The sequence below is a fragment of the Macaca mulatta genome, chromosome 10 (genome assembly GCF_049350105.2).
Source record: "Macaca mulatta isolate MMU2019108-1 chromosome 10, T2T-MMU8v2.0, whole genome shotgun sequence".
Classification (NCBI taxonomy): domain Eukaryota; kingdom Metazoa; phylum Chordata; class Mammalia; order Primates; family Cercopithecidae; genus Macaca; species Macaca mulatta.
This window is the reverse complement of record NC_133415.1, coordinates 5,001,601-5,016,256: the sequence shown is the minus strand read 5'-3', so window position 1 is coordinate 5,016,256 and position 14,656 is coordinate 5,001,601. Positions and strand designations below refer to the sequence as shown.

Below are 14,656 nucleotides of genomic sequence, written 5' to 3'. Positions count from 1 at the left end.
TGTCACCCCCCTACACCCAGCCCTGGCAGACCAGAGGCGTGTGATCAGCCTGTCCCCCGGCCCCCAGGACAGAGGCAGCTTTGTCTGTCCACACCAGAGAAAGGGCTTGACAGTGGTGACCGGAAGGGGGTGAGAAAGCAGACAGCACTTGCCCCCGAGGTCATCTGGGTCACCACTCTCAGGGCAGAGGCTCAATTCGGATTCCCCAACAGCTCCCGGCAGCCCTGGGTCCAGGTCGCGGCCGGTTATAAACGGCAGGGACTGCCAGACCCCCACCACAACGCCGAAGGTGGGGCCTGCTCGCTACGCGTGCCTCCGACAAACGTTTACTGGGTGCTAAATGCCGAGGTTGTGGTCAGTAAAATAATGGACCCCAAAAGGTGTCCACATCCTCATCTCTGAAAGCCAAGAATGTGCGACCTCACATGGCCTAAGGGACTTTGCGGATGTCACTAAGGATCTTGAGACGGGATGGCCATCCCGGATTACTGTGTGGCCCCAAAGTCATCACAAGGCTCCTTATGAGAGGTGGGAGGGTGAGGGGCAGAAGGTGCTACAGTGGTGGAAGCAGGGGTCGGAGTGAGGTGAGGAAGCACCAGAGGCCGAGGACCAGGTGACCTCCAGCAGCTGAGGAAGGCAGAACCGCAGGGCCCTCCCCAGGGCCTCCCGGAGCAGCCCTGCCCACGCCCCCGACTGCCCTCCAGAACAGTAAGAACGAATCTGCGCTGCGTTAAGCCCCTCATGTGTGGAAATGTTACAGCGGCCCCAGGAGACTCGTGCAGGGGTGAGCGAGCGAGCCCAGCCCTGCTCTCATGGAGCTCGCACTCCCTCTGCAGAAGCGGCATCCCTCCAGTGCACGCACAGACACCCATGGCCTGCAGCCAGCCTGGCCGGGCAGCCTTGTCTCCCCTTAACACCACCGACTTCGAAGTCACGGGGAACGGCGTGCGCTTTAAACCACAGCGAGGTTTCTACTGCATGCGGCTCGTCTTCGGGCCACTTTTCTAACTGTGGGCCAGACACTGCTGGGCAGATGTTTGTTTCTCACTGACTCACATTCTACACCTAGTTCAGCTCTCCCACCTCCAGGCTGTCCGGGTGGAACGTGGGGAACCCTCTGCTCCCGTGCTTAGCGTTCGCAAAGGTAAACACACCACAGAAACCCACCTCCCACCCCAGAGTGGCCTGTGGCCCTAGCAGACACGCGACGGGCAGGCCAGTGAGAAGCGCCAGCAGCCCTGGTTCCCAAACTCCTTAGCTCCCCAGCTAAGGAGCACCCAAGGCTGAACTGTGTCCCCAGATATGCTCAGTTCCTAACTCCCAGTACCCTTGAAAGTGACCTTGTTTGGAAATAGGGTCTTTGTAATCAACTTAGGATGAGATCATTAGGGTGGGTCCTAATCCAATGACCGGTGTCCTTACAATGAGAGGGAAACCTGGACAGAGACAGACGTGCACAGGAAGAACAGTGTGAGGACGGAGGCGGAGACTGCAGTGATGCATCCGTGAGTCAGACACCACCTAGGGCTACCAGAAGCTGGAAGAGGCCAGGAAGGGTCCTCCCCTGAGGCCTTCGGAAAGAGCACAGCCCTGCAGGGACCATGGTTTTGTACTTCTGGCCTCCAGAACAGTGAGACAAGAGGTTGTTTTTTTCTTTTTTAGACAGAGTCTCGCTCTGTCACCCAGGGTGGAGTGCAGTGGTGCGATCTCGGCTCACTATAACTTCCACCTCCCAGGTTCAAGTGATTCTCCTGCCTCAGCCTCCCAAGTAGCTGGGATTACAGGTGCCTGCCACTATACCTGGCTAATTTTTGTGTTTTTAGTAGAGACGGTGTTTCACCATGTTGGTCAGGCTAGTCTCAAAGTCCTGACCTCAGGTGATCCACCTGCCTCGGCCTCCCAAAGGGCTGGGATTACAGAGGCTCTAGTCTTGAACTCCTGACCTCAAGTGATCCGTCTGCCTCATCCACCCAAAGTGCTGGGATTACAGGCGTGAGCCACTGCGCTTGGCTTAGAGACAACAGATTTCTGTTGTCTTCAGCCACTCAGTTTGTGAGGATTGGTTACAGCAGCCCTAGGAAGCTCATGGAAGCCCAAGGAGGACTGCAGGGTGAGTGCGAGGACCGTGCTGGGCCCCAGTGCTGCTGGGCTGTGCCTACACACCCCGCACAGGACACTAATTCTGTTTATCAAAAGCCCCAGCTTTGGGGAAGAAATTGTGTGGAGGAGAACAGGAGATACCTGGCTAAATTTACCCACACCCCAATCCCCCGGCATGACTTTAATAGAAAACAGAGTTACCCAGAAATGAAATAATGCCCCAGCTTTCCAGGAACGTACCAGAGACATGGCAAATCTCGAAACGTGGACTCTGTAGAAAAAGCCAAATGCGAAAGCCTTGAGAAGCACCAAGGAGAGAAAAACTTGAAGTAATCCTGAATTATCTGAAAAGCATGTTTTCCCAAGAAAGGATTCTGTTTCTGCTTTATTTGAGATTTTAATTATAGGTTATGTAATGATTTTCATTTTGAATGATAATTAACTCTCAAGTTTAAGGACTAACTGCGACTTTACTAGGCACACTTGGAAGTGAAGCTTTAATCCTGGAAGCCGCAGTGAGCACCGGCCCACGTGTGCGCCTGTGCTAAGCACACGTCACTCCGAAGGGTGATGGCAGAGCTCGCCATGAATGAGGACCCTGTCTAAAAGTGCAGAACCTGCAGGCTGCGATGGATGAGTGTGCCAGCAGATCACAGGAAGATGGAAACCCCGTGACTCTGATGAGAGAACCCAAAATAAAAGTCACAGCCAGAGTGACGCACACATTTTACAACAGAATCGGACAGGGGCCAGAATTTATTTTTAACATTTTCCCATGAGCACACAGGTGATTATATTTTTACACCAAAAGTTTCTCTGTCCTTGAACCTACATAGATTGTCCTTGGTCCCAGGAGGCCCTCGCAGGGACAGTTGGGACCCCGACAGGGGAGGAGCCGGGGGGGCCCTCACACAGGACAATTGCTATTGTCCCAGCCTAAGGAGTTTGTACAAAGCTCAAAGCCAGCAGCACTGAAGTGCTCCCAAGTGGCTACTCACCTACTCGGTTCCTGACCAAGCTAAGGTCCCAGCTAGGGAGCACCCAACACTCCTGGAAGTCCAGGTGGCGCGGGCATACAGGGCCCAGGGATGGCCTCCACTGGCAGGCTTTGAGCTCAGCAGCCTCGTAGAGACTATTCTTGGCCAAGTGCGGTGGCTCATGCCTGTAATCCCAGCACTTTGGGAGGCAAAGGCGGGCGGATCAGAAGATCAGGAGTTCGAGAACAGCTTGGCCAACATGGTAAAATTCTGTCTCTACTAAAAATACAAAAATTAACCAAGCGTGGTGGTGCATGCCTGTAATCCCAGCTACTCGGGAGGCTGAGGCCGGAGAATTACTTGAACTCAGGAGGCAGATGTTGCAGCGAGCCAAGGTCATGCCACGGCACTCCAGCCTGGGTGACAGAGTGAGACTCATCTCGGCGGGGCGGGGGGGAGAAGATTATTCTCACAGCCCCTGGGGCCCTAAAAGCAGGAGATCAAGAATAAACTCGACCCTAAGAAAGAAGCCCTGGCCCACTGATGCATACAGGAAGGGCACCCGGGTCTGCCTTTACCCAGACGTGAGGGGAGTGAAGGTGACTTGTTGCCGTCCCCCTCCAAGATGTTCAGCCTTGCAGAGAAACCCGCCTTTCCTGTGATATCGGAGCTGCCGCTCGGGAATGCGCCCCATGGGAAGACGAAGACCTTACCGTGGGGACAAATCACCCGTTCACGGCGTGGAGAGAGATGAGGAAGGGAAGTGCTTCCCGGGAATGCCCAGAGGCTTGGAGCCCACGCTCCCGCTCACGGCTGTGATAAGCACGAGGGCAGACCCACGTGGGAGCTTAGCCAGTGCCCACACGGGCGGGACAAAGTCAGACATACCTCAGCGTCCCCTAGGAAGGGGCAAAGGAGACAGGGAAGGGAGGTGTGCGTTCTTGGAGGGTCCTGTTCCTCCCAGCTCAACACCAGAGGCAGCACAGGCGGCACCTGGACCACACACAGAATGAGCTTCAGGCCCCGAGGGCATTATCTCTGGCCTATCCAGAGGGGTGGGATGGCCAGCCCTTGTCTCATTTGCACATGGTACCTGCTGCAGGCCCGTGGGCATGTTCTGTTGGGCAGAGGACGCTGCTGTCTGCATCCAGTGCAGAGGGAGGAAGGTGACAATGGCAAGCAAACACCGCCATGGGGGTGAGGGCTGCAGGGAGGACAGAGGAGTGGGGACAGGGAGGGAACATTCAGGGAAGACCTGGGGGAAGGTGCGCTGGAGGGGCAAGTGCCACGGTGAGAGGGGCCAGTGTGTGTCCCGAAGGCCAGAGTGACCTGAGCATGGGGAGCCGGGGATGAGGCTAGACCTCTGAGTGCCACAGGCCCAGTGACTGCACTTTATACTGGAGCACCGGTCACCCCAGGAAGGCTTGAACACTGATGTGACAAACGTGTACACTCTGGGCGCTCTGTGAAGAGGGGATCGTCAGGGCAGGATGAGGGTGGCAGGGAGGGCAGGATGAGGGTGGCAGGAAGGGCAGGAGGCGGCCCAAGGTGATAACATGAAAACAGGGACAGGCAGCAGAGAGAAGAGTTGGGCGGGGGAGGCAGAGTCATTAGGCTGTGGCAAGAGGCTGAACGTGGGGCCAAGGGGCATCCACCGCGAGCCCGCGGGCTGAAATGAGGGACAGGGAGAGGAAGCAGGGTCAGAGCAGGAAGCATCTGGAGTTGGTACTGGGGACGTCCTCCAGGGGACCAAAGGGGAGAGGCTGGAGGTCCGGGGCATCCGACCCTCCCAGGGGCGGCTGTGAAACTCACCTCTCACAAGAGATCCCTGAGTCGGATCCAGACCGACCCGTCCGGTGCTGCACCTGGGTGTTGACAGAACTGGGATGGCAACTGTCCCACCTCCTGGGTTGTCACAGACACATGGGAAAGGCAGAGGAAGAGCAGAGCCCAGGACTTGCGTTCTTGGTAACCAGTACAGAGTACTGTTCCTAGGTTTGTTGTTGTTGTTTTTTTTTTTTTTTTTTTGGAGACAGTCTCACTCTGTCGCTCAGGCTGGAGTGCAGTGGTGTGATCTTGGGTCACTGCAACTTCCGCCTCCTGGGTTCAAGCGATTATCCTGCTTTAGCCTCCTGAGTAGCTGGGACTACAGGCACCCGGCCACCGTGCCCAGTTAATTTTTTGTATTTTTAGTAGAGACAACGTTTCACCGTGTTGGCCAGGATGGTCTCAATCTCCTGACCTCGTAATCCACGTGCCTCAGCCTCCCAAAGTGCTGGGATTACAGATGTGAGCCACCACGCCCAGCCTGTTCCCATTTTAGTACTGAGTGAGTGGTCGTGATTGTTTAATTAGGGAGAGGAGACACCAAGAGCAACACCAGGATTCAAAACCGAGTTCTAAGGCCAGGCCTGATTTAATGAGGTCAGGTTTCTTGTGGGGAAGGAACAGTGTCCTCCCAGCCCCTCGGGAGCGAGGTTAACAGCTGCAAAGTCCCTCCTGGGCCGCTGCAGACCGCCCATCACACTGGCCCTTTGAACCAGCACAGAAGGTGCCTTTTACAAAACGCTGTTAAAGAAATGATGCGGCCGGGCGCGGTGGCTCAAGCCTGTAATCCCAGCACTTTGGGAGGCCGAGACGGGCGGATCACAAGGTCAGGAGATCAAGACCATCCTGGCTAACACGGTGAAACCCCGTCTCTACTAAAAAATACAAAAAAAAAACTAGCCGGGCGAGGTGGCGGGCACCTGTAGTCCCAGCTACTCAGGAGGCTGAGGCAGGAGAATGGCGTGAACCCGGGAGGCGGAGCTTGCAGTAAGCCAAGATCTGACCACTGCACTCCAGCCTGGGTGACAGAGCGAGACTCCATCTCAAAAAAAAAAAAAAAGAAATGATGCAAGCGGAAAGATCTAAGCTGGTAAATCTGGCCGGCCGTTCCACCCTCGAGGGTCTACAGCTGCAGCTCAGAAGCCAGCATGCCCGGGTTTGAGTCCTGACCCCACCCTCCGCAGGGCCAGCAGCAGGGTCCTTGCCCTCAGCAATGAGGCCGGTTCTCCGCCGTGGAGCGGTCCCGTGCACTACAGACGCCAAGCAGCATTCCTGGCTTCATCCCTCCAGCACCCCCGCCCCCAGCTGTGACAACCAAAAAGGTCTGATTTTGTCAAACGTCCCTGGGGACAAAATCACCCCCAGTGGAGAACCACCGGGCTAGAGGCTTTGATGTCTTGTACCCATTATAAAATGGGGTCCTAGAGCTGCCTTGAGAAGTAAATGAGAAAATACGTGTAGAATCATCTAGAGGAGTAACCAGCACAGCAGAGCACTCACCAAACATTAGCTATAGTCCGGCCAGGCGTGGTGGCTCACGCCTGCAAACCCAGCACTTTGGGAAGCCAAGGCACGCGAGGTCAGGAGTTTGAGACCAGCCTGGCCAACATGGCAAAACTCAGTCTCTACTAAAAATACAAATTATTAGCTGGGCGTGGTGATGCATGCCTGTAGTCCCAGCTACCCAGGAGGCTGAGGCAGGAGATCACTTGAACCCGGGAGTAGAGGTTGCAGTGAGCTGAGATCACACCACTGAACTCCAGCCTGGGTGACACAGTGAGACTCTGTCTCAAAACATGTGCACGCTCACGCGCGCACACACACACACAAACACACACACACGACCATTAGCTACAGTCCCTGCCATCCTGAGGGACAGAGACATGGAAGTGTGTGAACCACACCCAGCACAGGGGTCGACCGACAAAAGCATAAACAAGGCACCCAGGAAGCTTCAAGGGAGGAAACCTATGATCCATCCGAGGAGGTCGGGAAACTTCCAGAACCTTCTCAGCAGAGGACAGCTGCTGAAGCAGATTTTCAGGGAGGCCCGTGATGGGCAGATGGATGGGGAGGAGACACGTTTCAGATGAAGGGATAGCAGGTACAGAGGGGAGGCGGAACAAGAGCCAAGTCGGAGCCTGCCCACGTCCTTGAGCCATTTAACAAAAAGCAGAACTACACTGTTTACGAAAAGACTGAGGGGCTGAGAACCGAGGAACACAAGCCCATGCTTCTCACGGTTGATTAGAACTCTCTGCGGAGCGGAGAAACTGGGAGGGCGTCCCAGGCACATCTGAGATGCCGGAGCCTTAAGGCTTCCTATCCTTGTCCCTTCGGAGAGTGGGATGGTGGCAGACCCCAACCACAGTCCCAACGTCGTGAGCGGGCGGCAGCCCTCCTTTCCGTGCAAAGATCAGGGCAATCCACAGACCCTGGGGCCTTGGACTTCTCTAAGGCCCAAATGGATTTCAGGGACATGGGAGAGCTGTCAGTATTTTCTCCAGCATCAAATTTGTTGAGCTTTTCCTGAAATTAATTGCTACTTCCTTCATCCAGCTCCTGCTGTCTCCTGTCCCGCAACACAGGAAGCTAGGGGCTTTCAGCAGCCACTTGGGCTGATTCCAGCCTTGCAACCGTGAGGCCCCCGAGCTCGGCTTACCAGAGAGCAAGTAATAAAACCCCTGTGACGACAGCGCCACTTTCATCGTGAATAAATGAGCTCAATTACCTCCATGCAGAAAAAGGAGTGCTTCAAAGGGAAAGAGGGAAAAGGGGAGGAAGAGGGACGGAGTAGAAATAATCAGTCTTAATTAGCCTTATCTCCGAGGGAAATACATATGATAATGTTGGTACCCAAAGAGATTCAAATTAGTCTCATGCCAATCATTACATGTTAGTGGGTCTTATTGGTGATGACAGACTTGGCCGTTGCCCAGTCATTAGTTTTCTAAAAATGACTCTCCTGATGAAAAGAAAACCTGAGAAGCTCAGAATGTGGATTACCCCCAATGGGTCAATCATCTTCAGAGGGGATCTGCTGGCACAGGGATCCCCAGAGGCCTCGGCCACCCCTGCCCAGTGCGGCCCCAAACTTACTGCAGCCTGGACTGGCGGCCTGGGAGGCCGATGCCGGGTCTCAAAGCCACGTGAGACGTTGCCCTAAGGCTTCTGACTCGTCTGACAAAGCCAGAGGTGGGAGGTGCTTACATGGTCCCCTCTACCCATGAAAGAGCCAACGGCGCAAATGAACTTGGTCACCCCCCGGAATGGGCCGGGGGAGGTCTGGCTTGTGCGCTGGCCTGGTATACAGTAGGTACTCAGTATCTGCGGAGTAAAGATGGTGCCCTTGCCAACTCCTGGGAGTGCAACAGGCCCCTCCCAGGGACCCGCGGCCACGGCTTCTTCATCTGAAGCAGGAAAGTCGGCGAAGCACCATCCACCCAGGCCACATGGCGGGCACTGGCTCGGGGAAGGGGCACTTACTGTGCTGGCCGCTGCTACATCCAAGCTGACGCTTCAGAGAGGCAGAGCAGCCCGCTCAAGGCCGTGAGGGGCAAAGGGGAGGAAGGGCACCTTGGGAAGCTGATACAGAACAGGAATCCACCGAAACTCAGAGCAGGGGAGGGGGCCTGGTTCAGGCCTGCTCATACCTGGAGCCATCCCCACCCCCAAACCCAACACAGGTGTGGGCTGTGGGAGGCGGGGGTCTCCCGCCGTCTCTGCCTGCCTGCCTTGCCCACAGCCAAGCCCCGGTATAGCCAGGAATCTAGGATTAGCACTCAGTGAGAGACAGCGGGGCGAGAGCCCCAGATGCAGACGGCACCAACAGACAGCCACAGACTAGCAGGCGTGGGAACACCACGGGGCAGGTGACCACAGTGCCTTCCTTCCACCCGCCGTATGACCAGAGGGCCACCAACCTGGGGTGCAAGAGGTCAGAGCCGGGAGCCCCGTTGCATCGGGCTGCCAACACCCACACTGGTGGTTTTCCCTCCACTTCTGATGCAGAGAACCTTGGAAGCCATCCTTCCCCTCTCTCTGCTCCCCTGCTCTCTTCCTGCCTGATAAATACCTGCTAATACCTCAAACCCTTGTTATAAGCTCGATAAACTTGTGCTATGTGCTGCTAACGAGCAGCTAACGATTGCTCAGGTGTTTATATTAAACAGATTAATCGGGGACTCGGTAGATGGAAGAGTCTCTACGTTATCTCCGGTATGAACCAAATCCCACCTAATCCCAGAGAGCTTTCAGGAAAAAAAAAAAAAGAGAGACTATTCACCACTGGGACCATTGTAAACTCATTTTTCAAATGAGCCATCATTTTATGGAACAGACGATCAAAGACCAAAGCAAGATTTGTGGCTGAGATGCAGAGAACGTGTGTTTTTGTACCTCTCGGGGTGGCTCTTTATTTTTTAAAAACACCGTTGGCTACATTTGGAGTAATTCATCTTGGTGATGAGTCAGGACGTATCAAGGAAAGAACGTCTTCAGAAGCGGGGGAATGAGTCACGAAATTTCTACGGTGACAGGGAGCATGAAACAACGGGATTTCAAGACCCAAATGATTAATGGCTCAACGCTTTCCACCCGGTTCCACTGTTTTACGCTAACCAATTAAGCCTGTAATCTGGAATAAAGTACTTTAACCTGAGAGCCACTTAAAAGCAACTCATGTCACTTCGTGCGTTTAGGTTTTCTTTTAAGTGTATCTCACCCTGTAACCTTGTCCTACTGTTCTCCTAAAGCAGGCAGTTAAGTCGGGCAGGGGAGGTGACCGTGGGCTACGGTCAGGGAAGCCCCGAGCTGGCTAAGAAAGTGCCATTGCTGGCCGGGTGCGGGGGCTCATGCTTGTAATCCCAGCACTTTGGGAGGCTGAGGCGGGTGGAACACATGAGGTCAGGAGTTCAAGACCAGCCTGACCAATGTGGTGAAACCCCGTCTCCACTAAAAATACAAAAATTAGCCGAGCGTGGTGGCACGTGCCTGTAATCCCAGCTACTTGCGGGGCTGAGGCAGGGGAATCGCTTGAACTCGGCAGGCGGAGGTTGCAGTGAGCCAAGACTGTGCCACTGCACTCCAGCCTGGGCGACCGAGTGGCACTCCATCTCAAAAAAGAAAAAAAAAAAGTACCGTTACTGAGATCATCTCAAAGTTCATGGAGCCCACACCTGGGCCCAGCGCCCCTGCTCCAGCTGTTTTCCCTGGACGGAAGTAAACAGAGGAAACCACCCGAAACCCTCTGCCACGAGACCTGGGGACGCGTGCACAAAGCCAGGGTGAGCCCAGCCACCTGCAGGCCCCAGGCACCTACCAGTGAAGTCCTGGAAGCACTCGCAGGTGTAGCCGCCCTCACGGCTGCGGCAGCGGCCGTTGGCGCCGCACGGGTTGGAGTAGCAGAGGTCGATCTCCGTCTCGCAGTAGTCGCCGGTGAAGCCGGGCGGGCAGCGGCAGCGCAGGCCGTTGATGGGGTGGATGGGCCGGAAGAGCACGGTGGTGGAGCTGAGGAAGGGCGCCGAGCTGTCAAAGCGCAGCACGGACACGCACTTCATGTAGTTCTCGCAGGGCTCGCGCAGGCAGATGTTGTCGTCGAAGGGCAGCACGCGCTGCGTGGAGATGGTGGTCAGCAGCGTCCGGTTCAGGTAGATCTGCTCCTGCAGGTCCTCCGACGGGAAGAACTGGCCACGGACACCGCCCGGCAGCAGCGCCGAGAAGGTCACATTCAGGATGTTGGAACTGACGTCGGTGTCGTTCTGGACGTTGAAGACGAAGACGTCGTCCTTGGTGGTGGACAGCACCGCGGCCACCCCCTCTACAAAGAGGGCCAGCAGCGGGGACAGGAACTTCTCCTGGGACATGTTCTCCAGGCGGACAGTGATGCTGTTGGTCAGCATGTCGTCCGTGATGATGGTGACACGCAGGGTGCAGAAGGCCGTGACGCTGTGGATGCCGTCTGCAGACACAAGGAAAGTTGGGGTCATTCAGATGCTGCTGGAGTCACAGGTCCTACAGGCCCCATCCCAGGAGCAGCCTCAGGCATGCTTGCCAAAGGAGAGAGCGTGGGCATCCCCACTCCCCACTCCCCATTCCCCATTCCCCACCCACGACCACCACCTTGACCCTCCCTCCTCCAGCACCCTGGCCCCCACCCCCCACAATCACCACCCTGGCCCTCCCTCCTCTGGCACCCTGGCCCCCAGCCCCTACAATCACCATCCTGACCCTCCCTCCTCCAGCACCCTGGCCCCCAGCCCCTACAATCACCATCCTGGCCCTCCCTGCTCCGGCACCCTGGCCCCCACCCTGGCTTCCTAAAGCACAGCTCCAATCACATATTTCTCTGGCTCCGAAGCCCTCAGAGGGCCCCAAAGCGCTCAGCAGGGCACTCTGACGACCACTGGGATTCAGCCCCTCACTGCCCAAAACTCCTCACACGCTTTGGTCCAGCCACATGGGGACTTGAAGCCCCCTTTTACCTCCTCTGCACCTGCCCTGGCCTCCAGGGATCCTACCCTGCCCAACCTCCCAACAGTTCTTCCTGTCCTCACAGCTCAGCTCAAACTCTGCAGAGCCTGGCAAGCCCCCCTGGTCCTGCCCGGGGGATGTCCTCACCGACGTGCTGTGCTGAGAGTCCCACTTAGCTCGGCTACCCCCCATGCAAGTCCACATGCCCAGCACACAGGAGGCGCTGAGGAGCACAGCTTTACAAAGATACGCAGTGGCGCCTCAGCCAGCAGTAAACACATCATCACGTGCGGTACTTAGGAGTCTGAGGCCAAGACGGTGGAACACCTTGTTTGCAAAGGCGCATGCATCACTGGTTCCAGGCCCAGAATCGGACAAGGTGTTCAAGGAGCGGGCCATGGGTACCAGTGGCTCCCAGGGACAGAGCAGCGGCCCATGCCCAGGAGCCTTCACCTGCCACCTCCAGGGCCAGGCTCAGATGTGGGGTGGGATTTGCAGAATAGCCTGCCAAGTCCAGGTCTTCCAGGCCTGGCTCAGATTCTGTGTTCCAGGAGCCCCCACCCCATGAGGCCCCTGCTTGTGGCCCCCACGAGAGCTCCCAGCCTGGTTTCCATGGAGTGTGGGGCCCCTGTCACCCCTCAGAGTCCTGGGCCTCAGTAACTGCTCCAGTCAGGAGGACAGGAGCCGGGCAGGGAGCCGGAGAGGGCCAGGCCCTCCGCCCTCTCGTTCTGGGGACTGTGAGGAAGTGTCCAGGCCTTTGGAGGGTGATGAGGCCCAGAGGCCGCCGTGTCACCCCGAGCCCAGCAACGTGCCCGACAAGCACAGCGGCACGCGGGGAGCCCAAGAAGAAACAGAACGAGAGCAGCAGGTGGCTCCACACCCGGCACTTTCCCGGCACTTTCCCGGCACCAGGAGCCACCAGTCACGTATGAGAGGGACTTAGAGTCATGTAATTTGTCTAAACAACAAAGAAATGCAACCACTCCAGAAGCCACAGAGGCGTCCAGGTGCCGTGGACCCAAGATCCCAAGAGATTATAACAGAACCAGCATCACCCCCGGTTCACAGGTGAGGAAAACAGAGGCGGAAGCCAAATTTCACAGCCAGGAACGTGGGCCCGGCTGGGGGTGCCCAGCTCCCACCCCAGTAACGACACCCGGCTGGGGGTGCCCAGCTCCCACCCCAGTAATGACCCCCAGCTGGGGGTGCCCGGCTCCCACCCCAGTAACGACACCCGGCTGGGGGTGCCCGGCTCCCACCCTAGTAACGACACCCGGCTGGGGGTGCCCGGCTCCCACCCCAGTAACGACACCCGGCTGGGGGTGCCCACCTCCCACCCCAGTAACGACACCCGAGCCGTGCCCTGGGTGCTGTTGCTCTGCCAGGTGGCCCTCAGGACAGTGTGGCAAGTCAGGACTCAGAATATGACATTAATATTTGTACAACCTCGGTGCAGGGAGGTTGCCTCTGGCTCTGGCATAAACCCAGAGCCCTTCGAGGCTACACAGTTGTGTTGGCAACTGCCACAGAGCACCTCCGAGCGGGAAGGAGCAGCCCAGAGGGTGTCCGCAGAGCCCAGAGGCAGAGGACCGGTGGCTGTAGGGAGGAGTGGGGAAAAACAACAATGAGGCCAAAAGGTCCGAGGCAAAGGACATGGTGGGAGACGGCCTCAGAGACTGCGTTCCTTCCCTCCCTGAGCCCGGGGGCTCCCGCTCCGAAGGGGGGCCTCCACTCCTCTGCCCTGGAGCAGGGGGGCCCTGGGACGGCTGGATCCCACAGGATGTGGCAGGAAACACATCCTCCAGTTCCTGGCCCAGGCCCCAAGAGGGCTGGAAGGTTCTGCCTCTTTCCTCCTGGTGCCCAGACCCCACACTAGAGAGGGCACGTCACGGAGAAGGCAGCACTCCCGTCCAGGGCCCCGGCCAACGGAAGCCCCAGACCCCAGATGTGACCCGCCGGGCTGCTGAGGCTTGAGCCACCCCAGGGAGGGCCCGGACACCACAGAGCAGAGACCACCCCTCAGTGAGCCTGGCCACACTGTGAGTAGATAATACGCCCGGAGTTGGAGGCCACTAGGTTTGAGATGCTTTGTTACACAGCACCAGACGACCAAAACCAATACAGTCCACTCATAGACCAACCACTCATCAACTTAAAACATTAAACCTCACTGCCCAGCATATACGATACTAACGTGTTGCTGGTAAACAAACTGTGTCTCCTCAAAATTCTAACCCAAGGTGATAGGTTTTGGAGATGAGGCCTCTGGGAGGTAATGAGGGTTAATGATGAGGTTACGAGGGTGGGGCCTCACGAGGGGATTTGCATCCTCACAGGAAGAGACAGCTGAGAGCTCTCCTCTCCTCCACGTTAGGACGCAGCAAGAAGGCACCGTCTACCAGCCAGGAGAACAAAGCCCACGGGAACCCGGCCGCGCTGCCTTCCTGATTCTGGACTTGCAGCCTCAAGAACTGTAAGAAAACAAATGTTTGTTTTTTAAGCCACCCAATCTATGGTATTTTTAAATGGCAGCCCTAGCAGACTGACATATATTAACATAATTCAATTAAAATAAATTAACATGCTAAACAATGTGTTATACAATGTTAACCTAAGTTAATATAGTTTTGCCTTACACAATGCTCATAAATAACTGTAACTTGCTACATTCCGTTTATATATTCCTTTGCCAAAAATAAATTGTAAACATTCAGCGACCCTAAGCTTAAGCAATCATCCTTCTGGAAGCCGAAACACACACACCAAAGACAAAGAAACCACCTAAACACCTATCAGCTGGGAAACGTATAACCCAATGAGACGGGCCACACAATGGACTATTACGCTGTCATCAATATCAGTGTGTGTAAAATATGTGCAAATAAAATGAAAGGGATATGCACAGCGTGATCCCATTTTGTGAGGGGCTGCTTTACTTATGCACGAACATGTTATATATGTATAGAAAACTCTGGAAGGATGCTGCAGCGACGCCTACAAAGGACACACAAGGATGGGGTGGCAGAGAGAGAACTGCCTCTCTACTGCTCGTTTTGTGTTATTCAGATGTCTTACAATTCGCATGTACTATTTGGGTTGCTACAAATGCAATTCTTTTTGTAACAAAATGAAAAGATGAATCAACCACACCTTTGTTCACAGCAGCACTATTCACAAGAGCTAAAACACGGAAGTGACCTATGTCCACCCACAGATTAATGGATTAAAAAAATGTGGCCCGGCCAGGCGCAGTGGCTCACACCTCTAATCATAACACTTCG

The 14,656-nt window shown here is 55.8% G+C and overlaps 1 protein-coding gene across 2 annotated transcripts in view; it reads right to left on the bottom strand.

Annotated features, from left to right (window-relative positions):
* CELSR1 (cadherin EGF LAG seven-pass G-type receptor 1) overlaps nt 1-14,656 on the bottom strand; it is a 190,015-nt gene that overhangs the window by 96,919 nt on the left and 78,440 nt on the right. For both annotated transcript variants that reach the window (XM_077949321.1, XM_077949322.1), the window contains exon 2: nt 10,225-10,863. In XM_077949321.1, the coding sequence (XP_077805447.1) occupies nt 10,225-10,863 (639 nt within the window). The remainder of the gene's footprint in view (nt 1-10,224; nt 10,864-14,656) is intronic.